Source organism: Nannospalax galili, unplaced genomic scaffold (genome assembly GCF_000622305.1).
Source record: "Nannospalax galili isolate Female #2095 unplaced genomic scaffold, S.galili_v1.0 scaffold185, whole genome shotgun sequence".
NCBI classification, from domain to species: Eukaryota; Metazoa; Chordata; class Mammalia; order Rodentia; family Spalacidae; genus Nannospalax; species Nannospalax galili.
In genome coordinates this window covers 2,343,656-2,358,869 of record NW_008355474.1, presented here as the reverse complement: position 1 = coordinate 2,358,869, position 15,214 = coordinate 2,343,656, and the positions used below count along the sequence as shown (strand labels likewise).

General features: G+C 47.5%; 2 protein-coding genes across 3 annotated transcripts in view; one reads left to right on the top strand and one right to left on the bottom strand.

Moving 5' to 3' along the window:
- Window positions 1–2,170, top strand: part of Acan (aggrecan) — a 71,420-nt gene extending 69,250 nt beyond the window's left edge. For both annotated transcript variants that reach the window (XM_029555958.1, XM_029555957.1), the window contains one exon: window positions 364–2,170. In XM_029555958.1, coding sequence (XP_029411818.1) covers window positions 364–437 — 74 coding nt within the window. In that variant the 3' untranslated portion in view covers window positions 438–2,170. The remainder of the gene's footprint in view (window positions 1–363) is intronic.
- A 249-nt stretch (window positions 2,171–2,419) lies between these two features.
- Window positions 2,420–15,214, bottom strand: part of Hapln3 (hyaluronan and proteoglycan link protein 3) — a 21,602-nt gene continuing 8,807 nt past the window's right edge. The window contains exons 2-5 of the mRNA XM_008852840.3: window positions 10,523–10,705; window positions 7,075–7,443; window positions 5,050–5,352; window positions 2,420–4,161 (exon numbers count right to left, since the gene is read on the bottom strand). Coding sequence (XP_008851062.1) covers window positions 3,878–4,161; window positions 5,050–5,352; window positions 7,075–7,443; window positions 10,523–10,646 — 1,080 coding nt within the window. The 5' untranslated portion in view covers window positions 10,647–10,705 and the 3' untranslated portion in view covers window positions 2,420–3,877. The remainder of the gene's footprint in view (window positions 4,162–5,049; window positions 5,353–7,074; window positions 7,444–10,522; window positions 10,706–15,214) is intronic.

Sequence of the window (15,214 nt, the reverse complement as noted above, 5' to 3'; positions counted from 1 at the left end):
TCAGATTCCACCAATAGAGCCTTCTTCTTGTCCCCAGAGCACAGTGGTAGCTGATGCTGTCCTCTAGATCCTGTCCCATACTAGGGGCTAAGCCAGTGGGGCAAGGTTTAAGGGTCTGCTCCATCATGAATCACTGGCTCCCGTCCCAGGGAATGCCTGTTGGAGAAGCTGGGGGCTGGGGCTATGACTGCCTCCTGAGTCCAAGGAAGTTCAAAGAAAAATCCAACCCAGAGGAGCAGGCTGGAGGCAGCTTTAGGCCGCCTTCCTGAGCCCACATTCTGTAGGGCAGGGCACTGTGGAAAGCCTAGGCTTGGCCCTACTTCTCCCTGCTCACTGGTATTTTTCCACCTCCCTTTTTAACAGCCTCCACCTACAAGCGCAGGTTACAGAAGCGGAGCTTGAGACCCATGAGGAGCCGCCCCAGCATGGTCCACTGAGCACAGCTTCTAGGACTTGCCCAGGATGCTGAGCCCAGCCATCAGCCAGGCTGACCATGCATCCCACCCAGATGGTGTCTTGTTGCTTTTTGTCATATAAGGAATCCCATTAAAGAAGGAAAAAACAAAAACAAATCCCACATTGTGTGTACCCCTGCCCTCACCCCCCCACATTTCCCAAATGCCAAATTTGTCCCCCCAAATGCCAAAGCAAATTTACTGTAACCCATGGACTGAGTTTAGACATTTCTTCAATGGACTGAGAGTTAGAGACATTTCTTCAATCTCCCATCGTGCCTTTCCAGGGACCAGCACAGAGACAGGGTAAGAAGGGAGGGATTAAGTTAATAAAGAAGATTATTTTTTGTTTCCTGACTTTACCCAAGAGCAGTGCAATGGTTGGTTATTTCACCTCCAGGGAGAGCTAGGGAGGCGGGAGGAGGGGTCAGGAGGAGCCAGGGGGCCATGGCCTCAGAGTATGAAGGACTCAGAGGGGACTGCTGCTTAACGTACTGGACAAAAGGAACCAAGGGCTGAGCCATCTTTGAGGGGAAGAGCCTGGGGCAGGGAGCAGGCTGGCTGAGGGAAGTGAGGTTGCCTCCCCTCCAGGGCCCCTCTTCCAGTGACCTCTCATCTGGGTCTACCACCCTAGCAGGTGTCATTTCTCGGCTGGGCTGGGTAGGGGCACTTCCTTTCCAGGGGGTGCTCCTCCATCTTCTCCCCTCTCCCCACCCCCGGGACGGTGCAGGCACCAGTGTTCCGTGCACCTATTTATATTTTTGAAAACTAAAGATTATGATAATTATAATAATAAAGACATTGGAAGAGATCTATTTTCTTTCCTTTTTTAATTTAAGCAAGAGGTGACCATGATCTGGGACCTCCTGATGGAGCACTTAGGTGGTAGCACTGAAACCAAGTGTTGAGCAAATGACTCCCAACTGGTATGAGTCCTGTGTCCAGAGTCTGAGCCAGTTGCATCTGTTTGCTTTATTTGTACTAGACTGATGATGTGTTTGATGGACTCTCTGTACCGTGTTATGAACATGAAATATATGTGAGCACCGGTCATCTATTTGTGTGTGCATGCCTGGGTGTGCCTGTCCACGTATGTCCTTCGGTGGTTCTGAGTACCGATTTGCAAGCGGACACACTAACAGGGCATGGTGGTATACTCAGGAGGCTGAAGCAGGAGGATTGAAAGTTCAAGGCCAGCTGGGCTACATAGTAAGATTCTGTCTCAAAAGAGCAACAATAACAAAAGGATGACTCAGGAGAGACATCTGTGCCCAGTCTGGTGGCATAGGCCTGTATCCTCAGCTACTTGGGAGGCTGAGACAGAAGGATCACAAATTCAAGGTCAGACTGGAAATTTAGTAAGACTCAGTCTCAATGAGTAAGAGTTGGGTACACGGCTCAGTGGTAGAGTGCTTAATTACCACATGCAATGTCCTAGCCAATCTCCACTACCAAAAGGGAGGAAATATCCCTTAGACGGTTGGGATAACAGAGTGCTGCTGAGTTTACTCCCAGTTTCGGACTCAATAAATCTGCAGCAAGGCCCAGGAATTTGCATTTTGAATAAATTCCCAGGGCCTGAGCTGCTGGCCAGGTGTAATGGTACACACCTGTAGTACCAGCATTCAGGAGGCAGGAGGATCAGGAGTTCAAGGTCATCCTCAGCTATACAGCAAGGTCAAGACCACCTGGGGCTACATGAGACCCTGTCTCAATCCCTACCACGCCCCCGAAAAAGAAAAAGGAAAACTGAGGAACTGCAGAGATAGCTTAGTGGTTAAAAGAGTTTGCTGTTCAGGGCAGGAGAGATGGGTCAGCAGTTAAGAACACTGGTTGTTCTTGCAGAAGACCCGGGTTCAAATCCCAGCACCCACATGGCAGCTAACGACTATCAGTAACTCCAGTCTCAGGGGATCCGCAGCTTCTTCTGACCTCTGCAGGCATTGCACGACACGGGTGCACTTACCTACATGCAGGCAATACACACATAAGATTAATTTTAATAATTAATTAAAAAAAATTTTTTAAAAAGAACTTGCTGTTCTTGCAGAAGACTGGAGTTCAGTTCCCAGCATGCATGTCAGAAGACTCATACTGCTTGTAACTTTACCTCCAGGGGCTCCAACACATTATTCTGGCCTCTGTGGGCACTTGCAGTCACATGTACACACGTACATACACACGCTTAAACAAAAAACTTCTAAAATAAGGAAACAAAATGAAAAACACCTGATTGGTAAGCACCGGGCATACAACCATGCTTGTGTGAAGTGCATGTCTGGTTTTCTGAATGGTACTAGGGTGAGGAACAAAGATACCCCTTGCGGGGCTGGAGAGATGGCTCAGCAGTTAAGAGCACTGGCTGCTCTTGCAGAAGACCCAGGTTCTAGTCTCAGCACCCACATAACAGCTAACAACCTTCCCTAATTCCAGTTCCAGGGCATCTGATTCCCTCCTCTGGCTTCTGCAGGCATTGCACACACAGGTACATGCATGCAAAACACTCATAAAATAAAAATTTTAAAAAGACACCCCTCAGATCCTCAGTCTCTGAGACCCACTGGAGGGTATAGCTTCCTCTTCCCTCTCTTGAGGCACTTCCCACTCTTCAATGGAGTGCCTCAAGGATGCACCGTCATGGGGTGGAGATGCTGAAGATGACAGCCAGGCCTCCAGAAGCTGAGCCAGCACCTGAGGCAGAGTATGCCATAGGGCACACAAGACCAGAAGCAAGCCAGCCTGCAGAGGCAGCCCAGGGACAGAAGTGACCTCACACATACCCTGGGCTGGGAGACAGTCCCTAAGACTGAAGGAGACAAAAAGTCAGATACAGGGATAGACTGGAAAGGAAAGGGGTCGGGGGAGGGGCAAAGCACCATTTATTGCCCAAATAAGGTATACATACCCAGATGGTCATTCCCAAGCAGGGGGCATGGAAGGAAATTCAGACTCTTTGGAACCAAGAGAGGAGGAGAGAAGGTCAAGAAAGATCTCCCTTCCCTCAGACTTGAACGACAAGTCTAGGGACCCTATTCAGGAATTTTAAAAAAGCCAAACCCCAGCCTCCTGCCTCCTGTAAACCAAGGGAAGGGAGAGCTAGGTGCAGTCACCACATCTTGACTCCTGTGGACCCTGAGCTGGCCATTGCCTGTGCTGGGCACCAGCATCCTCGGGGCAGGGAGACCAGCTGTACCGGGAGATAGGAATGCCTCTAAAAGTCAGTGGACCCCAAATATCCCACAGAGGGATGTCAAAGGAATTGGGAGCTGGATCTGTAAAAAACAGTACCTTAAAAAAACATTTAAATTGAGAAGTATAAAATACTATTAGCATTGCCCTAACCCACAAGGGGCAATGACCCACCTAACAAATACTCAGCCCAAGAGGGCAGGAGGTGGGACCAGTAGAGCTGGCTAGCCTGCCTAGTGCTGGCTGTAGCAGTAAACACCATAGCGGGTTTGTGGGTCTGGAAAACCAAAAGTCCGGACCCCAGGCTCCGGGGGCCCACAGTTGAGATGAGGGTGAACTATGGGGTAGCGGGCACTTCCATCTGCCAACCAGCCAGCATCACAGTGATCCAGACCACGGAACTTCCAGGCAGCAAAGAGCTGGCCCACTGTGGCAATCTGCGAGCCATCTTCCTGGCAGGCCTCCCTGGCCTCAAGCAGTGTCAGCTTCTTGGGGTGCTCCAGGTAGTATACCTGTCCTGCAGGAAATGGAGCATTGAGTGTTGGTCAGCAGATGGGGTAGCCAGTGAGGGCAGCAGGGCCAATGGCAAGGGACAAGACAAGGTAGGGTGCCAATGTCTTGTGGGCATCTGTATTGGTCACCTTCGGGGAAGGGCTCCTTCCCAGGCCTCACTCCACCATCCCACTTCCCATAGGGCTGAGGGTTCTCTAGTCATTTTGAAGCCCCCAGCATCCTTCCCTAACTGCATTCTGAGTGGGCACCCTGCCTAGGCTGGACCAAGTGGCCTCTCACCCATAATTTACTGAGCACTTAACTGTATGAGCACCTAGTATGTGCCAGCAGACATTTTTGTACTTGCTATGTATCTGAGGAAGACCTTGAACTTGACTTTTGATCCTCCTGCCTCCATCTGCCACATGCTGGGATTACAGACATATACCACCATGCGCAGTCTATGCAGTGCTAGGAATGGAACCCAGGCCTTATGCATGCTTAGATGAGCATTCTATCAGCTGAGCAACATCCCCAGTCCTGCTAGACACATTTCTAAGTGCTTTTGTGACAGCCCTGAACCAATTTCTGATTTCATTTACCTTTCAATGATAAGAGCCATACTATGAAGAAAGATGTGATTTGTCTGTGCTGACCAGGAGTCTCATCCAGGCCCCAACACATCAGAAAACGTTTGATGAATGAAGCACCAATGGTGGGCATGAGGCAGCAAGAGGATTGCACTCAGATCTGTTGGGGACATCGCCTCCAGATCTGCTAGCGCTCCAGATCTCAGGCTGAGATGCCAGCAGATAGGGGCAGAAGGTTCTGAAAGTTCCACAGAAGAGGATGCCCTCCTCAGGTCCTAGATGGCCATCAAGTGTGCAGGTCTGTGTTGGACCATTCCACTCACCTTTGAGGGCAGCAGTGAAGCAGAACACGTCATAGCGATGCAGGCGGTGGTGGCGATGGCCATAGCTGCGAACTCCAGGCGCCAGGCCCAGGCCTCCGCAGGGCTGCCGCGGCAACGCTATGGGGTACTGCACCGAACCATCTTGAAGCCAGCCAGCATTGCACCAGTCCAGCCCCTCCTCCCAAGCCCTGAAGAGCTGCTCAAAAGAGGCCACCACAGCATCCTGCTCCAGGCACGCCTGTTGGGCCTCATGGAAGTTGAGCTGGTAGCGCCCCTGGTGAGACTGGTAGGGAAAGACCACACCTAGAAAGGAAGGAATGGCTTGAAGGAGTGCATGAGGTCCCAGCTCCCCACCTCCACTGGGATGCATGTTCCCTGCAGAACACACGGGCACAGGTAACACAAAAATTCAGCAAACCTCAGATCTGTCCACTCACCTTCCTCCTGGACCCAAGCAGAGACCTCAGAAAGCATATATTGGCTTGTTAGGGTAATCAATCCATCAACTGATGTGCCCCACTATAGGAGGACTAGAAGGCAGGTCCTGCTACTGTCTACAGGAGACAGACCTATGCTTTGGACTTGGGTCCCAGCTCCCCATTCTACAGATATCCCTAAGTATCCAAGCAGGATTGGAACCAGGTCCCTAGGATACCAAAATCTATACATACTCACATCCCTTATATAAAATAGCAGCATCTGCATATAACCTCTGCACAGTCTCCAATATATTTTAACTTATCTCTGGACTGCTTATGAACCTAACATAATGCCTACACATCACTTAATTCTCCTAGTTCAGTGTGGTACTTACCCACAGTAAATTCAAGATTTGGTTTTCTGATTTGGGGGGGCGGTATACTGTTGATCTATGAATTGGTCTATTTTTAACTACATTATTTATTTATTTATTTATTTATTTAGGGAGGGTGCATGCCATGGCATGTGTGTGGAAGTAAGAGGATAACTTTCAGGAGTCAGTTCTTTCCTTCTACTATGTGGCTCTGGAGGATTAAACTCAGATCACCAAGTTTGGTAGCAGGTGCCTTTACCTGCTAACTACCAGCCCCAATGAGTTGGTTTAATTTATAGAAAGGGAGGGCCATGAGGTAAAGGATTACCATGAATTCAAGGCCATTCTGGGATGAAAGTGAGGCAGCCTCAACAAAAAGAAAGGAAGAAAGAAAGAAGAAATAGAAAGAGGAGCAGAAGGAAGGGAGGAAGGAAGGGAGAAAGAGGAAGGGAAGAAAGAAAATGCAAGAAACTTTCTATGTGTGACAGTTGATTTTCAGGGGCAAGGGAAACCTTAGAAACTGTGGGAAGAAGGGTGGTAAAGGGCCTTTAGTTAAAGGAGGCCTGAGGTCAAAAGCCTCCTTCCTGGTAACCTTGTCTGACAAAACCACATGCTTCCCTCAAAAATTACTATGCTAGTGGGATGTGTGGCTCACCCCTGTAATCTTAGCAGTCAAGAGACCAAGGCAGAAGGATTACCATGACTTCAAGATCAGCCTGGGCTACAGAGTGAGATCCTGTCTCAGAAACAAAAGCCCATACCAAAAAAACCACACTACCATACATGTTTCGAATTTCACTATATAAACTTGAGGGTTTCATTCTCTTGCTGTTTTTGCAAGCTGGGGATTGAACCTAGGGCCTCATTGATGTTAGACAACCATTCTTCCATGTGGGTCTTGGGGCTAACCCTGCTGGAATCTCAGTTCTGACTGCAATGGGCTGTGAAACAGCTCCTGTTTTCCTCTTTCTGAATTAGATTGAGTGAGGGAACAGAAGGCAGTGGAAGCTGCTGCCAGGTTCAAACCCCAGCTCTTCCACTTATAATCTATGTGACATTAGGTAAGTTACTTGACCTCCCTGTTTCCTGTAATGCTATAGCAGTTTCCTCCCAGGGGTTGTTTTGAGAATTAGATGTGCCTATATGTGTAAAGTATAGAGGTCTATGCCTTCTCTTGGTCCTCTACTCTTCCCTTGGATTCCAGTGGCACCCAGTCCCAGTCAGGATCTCACCCCGCAGCTCCAGGTCCACCAGGCCACTCTCGTCTTCCAGCCCATCAATGACCTCACAGCGGTAGCGCCCAGAGTCCTCCAGCTGCAGGTCCCTGAGCTCCAGCGAGACTTCCCCTTCCTTGCTCTGCTGCAGATGCACACGACCTTGGTAGTCTCCAAAGGAGCGGTGCCTCTGTCCAATGGCCACTAGCACATCCTGCTCCGGGGCCCCATTCTCTGACAGCTTCCACCACTTGATGCGTAAGGGCCGTGGGGAGGCCAGGGCTGGCTCGTAGTGATAGTGACAGGGCAGGGTCACACTGGCCCCCTGGTGACTGAACAGGACCTCCTCAGGTGTCTCTACCACCAACTTCACTCCATTGAACAAGCCTGGGGGTTAAGTAGGGCATAGATGGGGCCCTGGCATATTAGTAGTCTTTCAAAGATCACCCACACTCTCGTTCCTAGCCCCCTCCAGACTCAGGTGCTACAGACTGCAAAAATTGCTCCCCTTCTCCATTTCTAAGTACTCATTTCACGTGATTTTGTGCCCACTTTCATTGAGCTGTGTGTGATGGCAAACACCTGTAATCCTAGCACTGGAGAGGCTGAGGCAGAAGGATCATCATGAGTATAAATTTGAGGCCAGCAAAGGCTACAAAATGAGACCAAAAAAAAAAGAGGTGACATTAATTTACCCACCCACCCCTTGAATCTGTACTGGCCTTGCCACTTGTTTGGATGAATGTGGTAGATAGGACGGTCTCACTGTGCCTCTTCTGAGCCTTAATTCTGGGAGCCCTCGCTACTTCCTCCTCTTGGGACATTGCCAGCTATCATGTGGACAAGCCCAGACTCAACTGTCTGGAGCCAAGAGACCACAGGGAACAGAGCTGGTCCTCCTTAGCTGGGCTCATCCTATAATGGTATAGCCTGTCCTGGAAGAGAACACTGAGTAGTTGGAAAAGGGGGTAAGATAAGGGCACTGATCAAAGATGTCCTTACTTACACTAGGGTCACAAGGAGACTGGAATTGAGGCATGGCTTATCAGCCATTTTTTATAAATGATTACCCATTTATTTTCTTTATTTTTGAGAATTTCATGCATATATACAATGAAATATGATCATATCTGCCCCTCATTTCCCCCCTCAATTCCCATATGTCCCTACCAACAAGTCCCCCTCCCAACCCAACTTCATGCCTTTTTTCTTTTTCTTTTTCTTTTTTTGACATAAGGGCTCACTATGTTGACCTGGCTGGCCTGGAACTCCCAGAGATCTGCCTGCCTCAATGTCAGCCTCCTTGTGACCCTTGTATAAGTAAGGACCCCTTTCACCAGTGCTTTGATCTCTCCTAGCATGCCCTTCTCCAGCTGCGTGCTGTTCAGGGGTCTCTTCAAGGATGGAATTCTATGGATTTTTTTAAAGGGGATGTACCATCACATCCCTTCCCTAATATCTATGCGGAGCTGTACACTTTGTATTTTTCACAGCCCGCAGATCCCAGACATAGCAACTGCTGAGGCCTTTGGATGATCGGCTAATACCTACACACAACTCTCCTCGAGTTCTTTTTGTCCCGCTTAATCAATAAACTCTGGCATGTCCTAAAATTCTTTGTTGCTGCACAAGTCTGGCTAACCTGAAAAGAGACTCCCCACCTCCCCGAGGCCAGTGAGTAGAGTACTCAAGTGACACTCCAGCCATGTGGAGTTGTGTTTCCCACTGCTGGTGACAGTCTCAGCTACAGGATCAGAAGAAACGGAGTGCACTCGAAAATGCTGAGCTATAGAGCTCAATAAACGAGTATGGTGTTAAGCAGCCAGATTTGAGGTGGTTTGTTCTACACCAAAAGCAAGCTGACAAGCCAAGTGTGGTAGCTCATGCCTGTGACCCCAGCTCTCTGGAAGTGGTAGCAGGAGGACCAGGAGCTTAATTAAGGCCATCTTCAGCTATATAGAAAGGCCAGCCTGAGCTACACAAGACCTTGTTTCCAAAAGGTGAGGGGGAACTGGGAATGTAGCTCAGTTGGGAGAGTGCTTGCTTAGCACGCACAAAGCCCTGGTTTCAATCTTCAACAATGCATAAAACCTGGCATAGTGGTGCACAACGATAATCTCAACCCTTAGGAGATGAAGGATCAGAGCTTCAAGGTCATCCTCACCTACATAGCAAGCTTGAGATCAGCATGGGCTACATAAGGTCTTGTCTCAAAAAATAAAATAAGGGGGGCTGGAGAGATGGCTCAGTGGTTAAGAGCACTGACTGGTCTGACAAAGAACCCAGGTTCAATTCCCGCATCCACATGGTGGCTAACAGCCATCCCTAATTCCAGTTCCAGGGGAATCCAACCCCTTCTTCTAACCTCCTGACATTGCACCACATGGGTGCACTTACACACATGCAGGCAATACACTCATACACTAAAATAAAAATAAAATAAGGGGCTGGAGAGATGTCTCAGCCGTTAAGAGCATTGGCTGCTCTTGCAGAGGATGCAGGTTTAGGTTGCACTTACACACATGCAGGCAATACACTCATACACTAAAATAAAAATAAATAAAATAAGGGGCTAGAGAGATGTCTCAGCTGTTAAGAGCATTGGCTGCTCTTGCAGAGGATGCAGGTTTAGTTCTCAGCACCCACATGGTGGCCAACAATCATCTGTAACTCCAGTCCCAGAGAACCAAAATCCTCTTCTGACCTCTGCTGGCATTGCATGACACAGCTGCATCCACCTACATGCAGATAATACAACCATATACATAAAATAAAAATAATAAATAAAATATACAATTAAATAAACTAGGGCTGGCTGGAGAGATGGCTCAGTGGTTAAGAACACTGCTTCTCAAAGACCCAGCTACCATGGTCAGCCAAGGCTAGGAAACTGTCCCTCAATGACTGTCATCTCAAAAGTCCCCTGCTCAAAGACACGAAGCAAGAAAGAGTCAGCACTAAGATTAACTCAGCGGTTAAGAGCAATGGCTGCTCTTACAGAGGACCTGGATTCAGTTCCCAGCACCCACATAGCAGCCAACAAATCCCCTAACTCCAGTTCCAGGGGATCCAATGCCCTTTTCTGGCCTTCATAGGCATTGTATAACACAGGTGCACTTACATACATGCAGGCAAAACACTCATACACATAAAATAAAAATAAATAAATCCCCCAAACAATTAACTCACATCTATGTGACCCCAAAGTCCTTTCTGCTGGGGAGACCAGGAGTGCTTGCAGTTAAGCTAGATCTTGAAAAACGGGCCATGAATAAGTCCCCAAGTGAACCTGGCCCCATGTCTAAGGTACCACCAAACACAGAGTATCTAAACCATCTCTTTGCATCTTAGAAGCCACACTGATCCACCCCAAGGATCCAGACAGGGAAAAACCTACTGTCATCATCCCAGCCTGGAACCCATATATTACCACCGGAGCGAGAGGACAGGTCTAGGAGCCACCTACCTTCCCCATGACCGTTGCCAGGGGGCCTGCTGTAGAGACTGTTGGCATAGTAGAAGCCATTGTAGAAGGGCAGTCCAGAAACACAGGAAAGCAGGAACGGCAGAAAAAGGAACAGCAGGCCCATCACAGCCCAGGATGGTGGCAGTGCCAGGGTGTCCTGGGCAAGGCTGGGCCCAGGAGCAACTGGAGTAAGAAAAAATAAGCCACTTATAGAAGCCCTACTGCAGAGGCCAGGACCCCTCTGTTCAGCACCCACTCACACGGTGGCTCACAGCACATCACAGAGAAGCTTCTGCATGCCAGGCACTCTTCTCAGAGCAGAGCAGGCAGTCAAAACAGGGTGCACTTTGGGGGGTGCACCCCACTGGCAAGCTGGGCAATAAAAGCACATAAGCAAAATCCAAGCAATATGAATTTAAAAGGCTGTGGGCAGCATTTTCAATGAAAAAAAAGGAGACAAGATTAAAATAGAAAATTCCAGGGCGTGTTTCATGTTTAGAGACAGCAAGTCTTATTAAGAAACTTGCTTTACCTCCCTTCAAGTTGTTGGTCAGAGTAGTTCAAGAGTTTCCAAAAGAACATAGGCTAGTGCCACAGCCCTTGATTGCCTCTCAAAACTTGAAGGTAAGACCCTATTGCTGAAGTCATGACATACTTCAGATATAGGACTTGGAGCAACTAAGCTGGAAGTAACCTGGAAGCCTCCCCAAAGACTAGCTCTTAGAGTATTAGAAGGTGCTATGCAAACTGCCAAGGGAGAAAAACAACGAGTGGTCCTACCCAGCTATAAAACCTACTAACCACAATGACTAGCCTAGCAAATTACTTCTATTTGTGCAACTGTGGTACCTTTATCTTGGAGGTAATCAATAGCTGTTTAATAGACCTTAAGACTCACTTAATAGGAAGGAATCCATGCATGATACTCTAAACATAGCCAAGCACACATGGTGGGAGGGGTCATAGACTCTAGAGGAGAACCTACTACTGCCATGTTCCTAGACCAACCTAATTTCCTATTGTATTCTAAATAAGTATCCTTATCTTCACAGACAAGTGTATCTCAACGCTTGTCAAAGAAGCTGCTTCTTGCAACAGATAGAGACTATTACAAAGTTCTACAAATTCTCAAACGTAGAGAATAAGTGACTGTGAGGTGCCCAGCCGTAAGTGACGCATCTGCAATGCAACTCTGCATCTAAGGCTCAGGGGACAATGGTGGAAGAGAGGGTGAAAAGAATGTAAGAGCCAGGGGGACAAGACACCAGATGCTAGCTAATGCATTCTAGAGATGATAGGGAAGCTACACAAATGACATTTCCACAGTGTGGTAACCTAAGAAGATCTGCACAATGACAAAACCATTTGACATGCCAATTTGGATGGGGAAATTTCATGGGGTCCCACCTCAAGATGAAGAACAGTAGGTAACCAATGGATGCTGAGGGAGGGAAAATCAGTTTTCTCTAGGGATGAGCTCCCTGAGAGGTTATCTAATCCCAAGTGAGCAGCCCTAAACATGGGTACACATACATGAGTACCACTAAATGGACTCAGAGCATGCGTGTGTGTGTGTGTGTGTGTGTGTGTGTGTGTGTGTGTGTGTGTGTAACAACAATAACCAAAGAGGACAAGAAATTGTGAGGGAGAATGGGGGACATGGGAGGAGTTAGAAGAGGACTGAGAGGGTGGAAATAGTACAAATACAATACTCAAGAACAAAATTCTCAAAAAAAAATTAAAAATTAATAAAAACAATAAAGAACTGTTTCAATCCCAGAAATGTCTCAGGGGAGAAGGGGGGAGTCACAATGTGAAATTTATTTTTAACTCTAGATCAAGATCAAAAAAAATTTTTTTAAACAAGAGTCTCTTGTTGCCCAGGCTGGCCTCAAACTGGATATGTAACTGAAGATGGCCTTAAACTCCAGATTCTCCTGCCTCTACCTCCCAAGTGGTGAGATTACTGGTATGCACTAAACATGTTTTGAAACACTATGCTAGAGCGCTTTGGGGGAGCTATTCCCATTTGGGTAGGCATTCAAAACAGACAGTTGGCCCATGGGCTATAGCTTGTTGATTTGGTTTTCTGACTAGCATGCTTTGATTGCTAAGACTTTTTGAACCTCTCTCTCTCTCTCTCCTGCCTACAAATGTTTTCACCCAAGGCTACTGCCTCATTCAGTTGAGCTTGGTCCCTGCTCATTTACCAGTTACCAAACACTCAGTTCTCAACAGTAAAGAGACTGGGTTTCTCCTTGGAGGAGCTTGGCACCAAGAAGGTACCATGGCAGTCATGAGCAGTCAGGATACTGTAGGATAAGGACAAAGGTGGGGATATCAAAAGAGGCATTGAAACTTGGCTGAAGACTGGGGGGTTTTCAACATAGAGAGGATAGTCTGGTAGTCTCAACAGGGTACAGGCACTGCAAATGTGCAGAGACAAGAGACTAACATGAGGGATGGCAAGTTCAGATGCTCTCCATTCATCCCCAAGCATGCCCAGGTCCACTGTCTTCCCTGTAGCCAACCCTGTGGGTCACTTGTCCTGGGCCCTAGCCTTCTGGCTTCCAGCTGGATTCAGCCAGTGGAGGCACTCAAAAGATGTGAGAAGAAGACAATATTTCTCCCTTGCTCCCTCCTGGCTCCAGTGCCTCCATCTGCTGTTGTTTACCTCAGCATCCTCCAACTTTTGTTTTATCCCTAAGTCCTGCTCTGTAGAAATCATCCCTCAGTTAAAATCTCCTTATTGGAACCATCTGGAGTGAATTCTGCATTCCTGCCAACATGATGACTGACATGGGAGGACGTGAGATGATCAGCAGGGCCTATGTCTGAATGCCTTGGGGCAAACGTGGATGACTGCCCCTCTGCCCTGATGATGCCAATGATCACTGTAATCAGACATCAGATTCACACCTTAGAAACATCTCTCTGCAGGCAGGCTTCTGGAAGGCAGATTGTGGTGCCATAAGAACAGGGTGCCCACGGGGTTTTGTGAATAGAACTGTATGATTATCGTGGAGCAATGTAGGAAGACACTCATGGTGGCATTTACAAGGGACAAAGCAGACCACACAATTGCCACTCTGTGCTGACTGCAAGCATGTGGTCTTACAAATGCCTGTGTGCAGGACAAAAGCAGGGGCCCCAGAAAGGAAGAGAGAAAAAGAGGGGCGGAAAGAGAAAGCAAAGGAAGGCACTAGCCTGTGAGGGTGAGCCAGACTCTGGAGGGAATATGCTTGTTACCAGAAAGATTCAGAGTTCTTGCTAGAAAGGAGTAATGGAGGAAACTGAGGGTTAGATCGGCTATTCTCTTAGACATATTTGCAAAAAATCTGAGGCCCAGATTTCTGCCAGCTGTGCTATGCAACGAAGCCAGGAACAGCAATCACCTTGCTGACATCCGTAAAGCCTCTTGGTTAGGAACTGGAAGATCCAGATTCAAATCCATCTCTACTCCAACCATTCCTCAGTATTAGTGAGCAGTTGTTCTCTGGACCCTCTTGGGTACCACTATCCAAAGACACTCAAGTCCCTTATATAAAATGGCATAATGCTGACATACCACCTCCACACATTCTCCTGTATACTGGAAGTCATTTCTAGATTACTTAACAATATCTAATACCATGTAATAGTTATTATACTGAGCTGTTCAGAGACTAATGACACAAAAAAACTATACAATTTTTTCTTGACTACTTTCCTTTTTTTTAACAATTTCTTTTTATTTACATGTATGTGTATGGGTCTGTGTGCTGGTACCCTAAGAGGCCAGAAGAGGTTATCAGATTCCCTAAAGCTGGAGTTACAGGCAGTTGTGATGTGGGTGCTAGAAATTGGATGTGGATCCTCTGAAGAGCAAAAAGTACTCTTAACTCCTGAGCCATCTCTCCAGCCCCAGTCTTGACTATTTTTCATGGGTGGATAGCTGAGTATACAGATGCAGACATGGAGGTCCACTCCTCTTCTCAGCTGTGTGACTCTGAGTTGATGTTTGCAGCGGTGAGGTGGAGACCATAACCCTCACTCGATATACTTCTCCCCAGTAGATCCCAGTTTCCTCCTATACTAATAGGGTTCTAGTTAAAGACAAAACAGCATAAGAGCAGAAAAAGCCTGTGGCCATGTCTAAGTCTTTGGTGAGACCTACTGGAGAAGTCATTTTCTGGTGTTCTTTGTCCAACCACTGGAACAGCAGTAGCCAAACACACATTCAGAGATGGGAACCACACTGTCCTCCAGCCTGGACCTCCTCCACCTGAAATGGCCCAGGAACAAATCACCTTGTACATAACCTAGCACCCTTTCGTTCTGTGACCACAGCTCAGCCTGTGTCTAAGACTCTTACCCACTTGATACTGTTATGGTTTGAGTGTCTATGTATATGAACGCTTGATCGCCATCTGTTGGCACTATTTTGAAAAGTCGTGACATGCAGCCCAACACAAAATCAGAAAACTTACTTAAAACATAATGAGATTTGTAACTCGATTGCACAGTTGTCAAATATGATGATGTTGTATCTAAATGTCAAATGGAAGAAGTGAGATGCTGAGGGGTGGAGCCTTATAGGCTATAGCCCTACTCTAGTTCCATCTAGATCTCTACTTCCTGCCTGCCAAGGTGATGACCAGCTATGTGATGCTTCCACTGCCACAGCTGCTTCTACACCATGATGGACTGTGC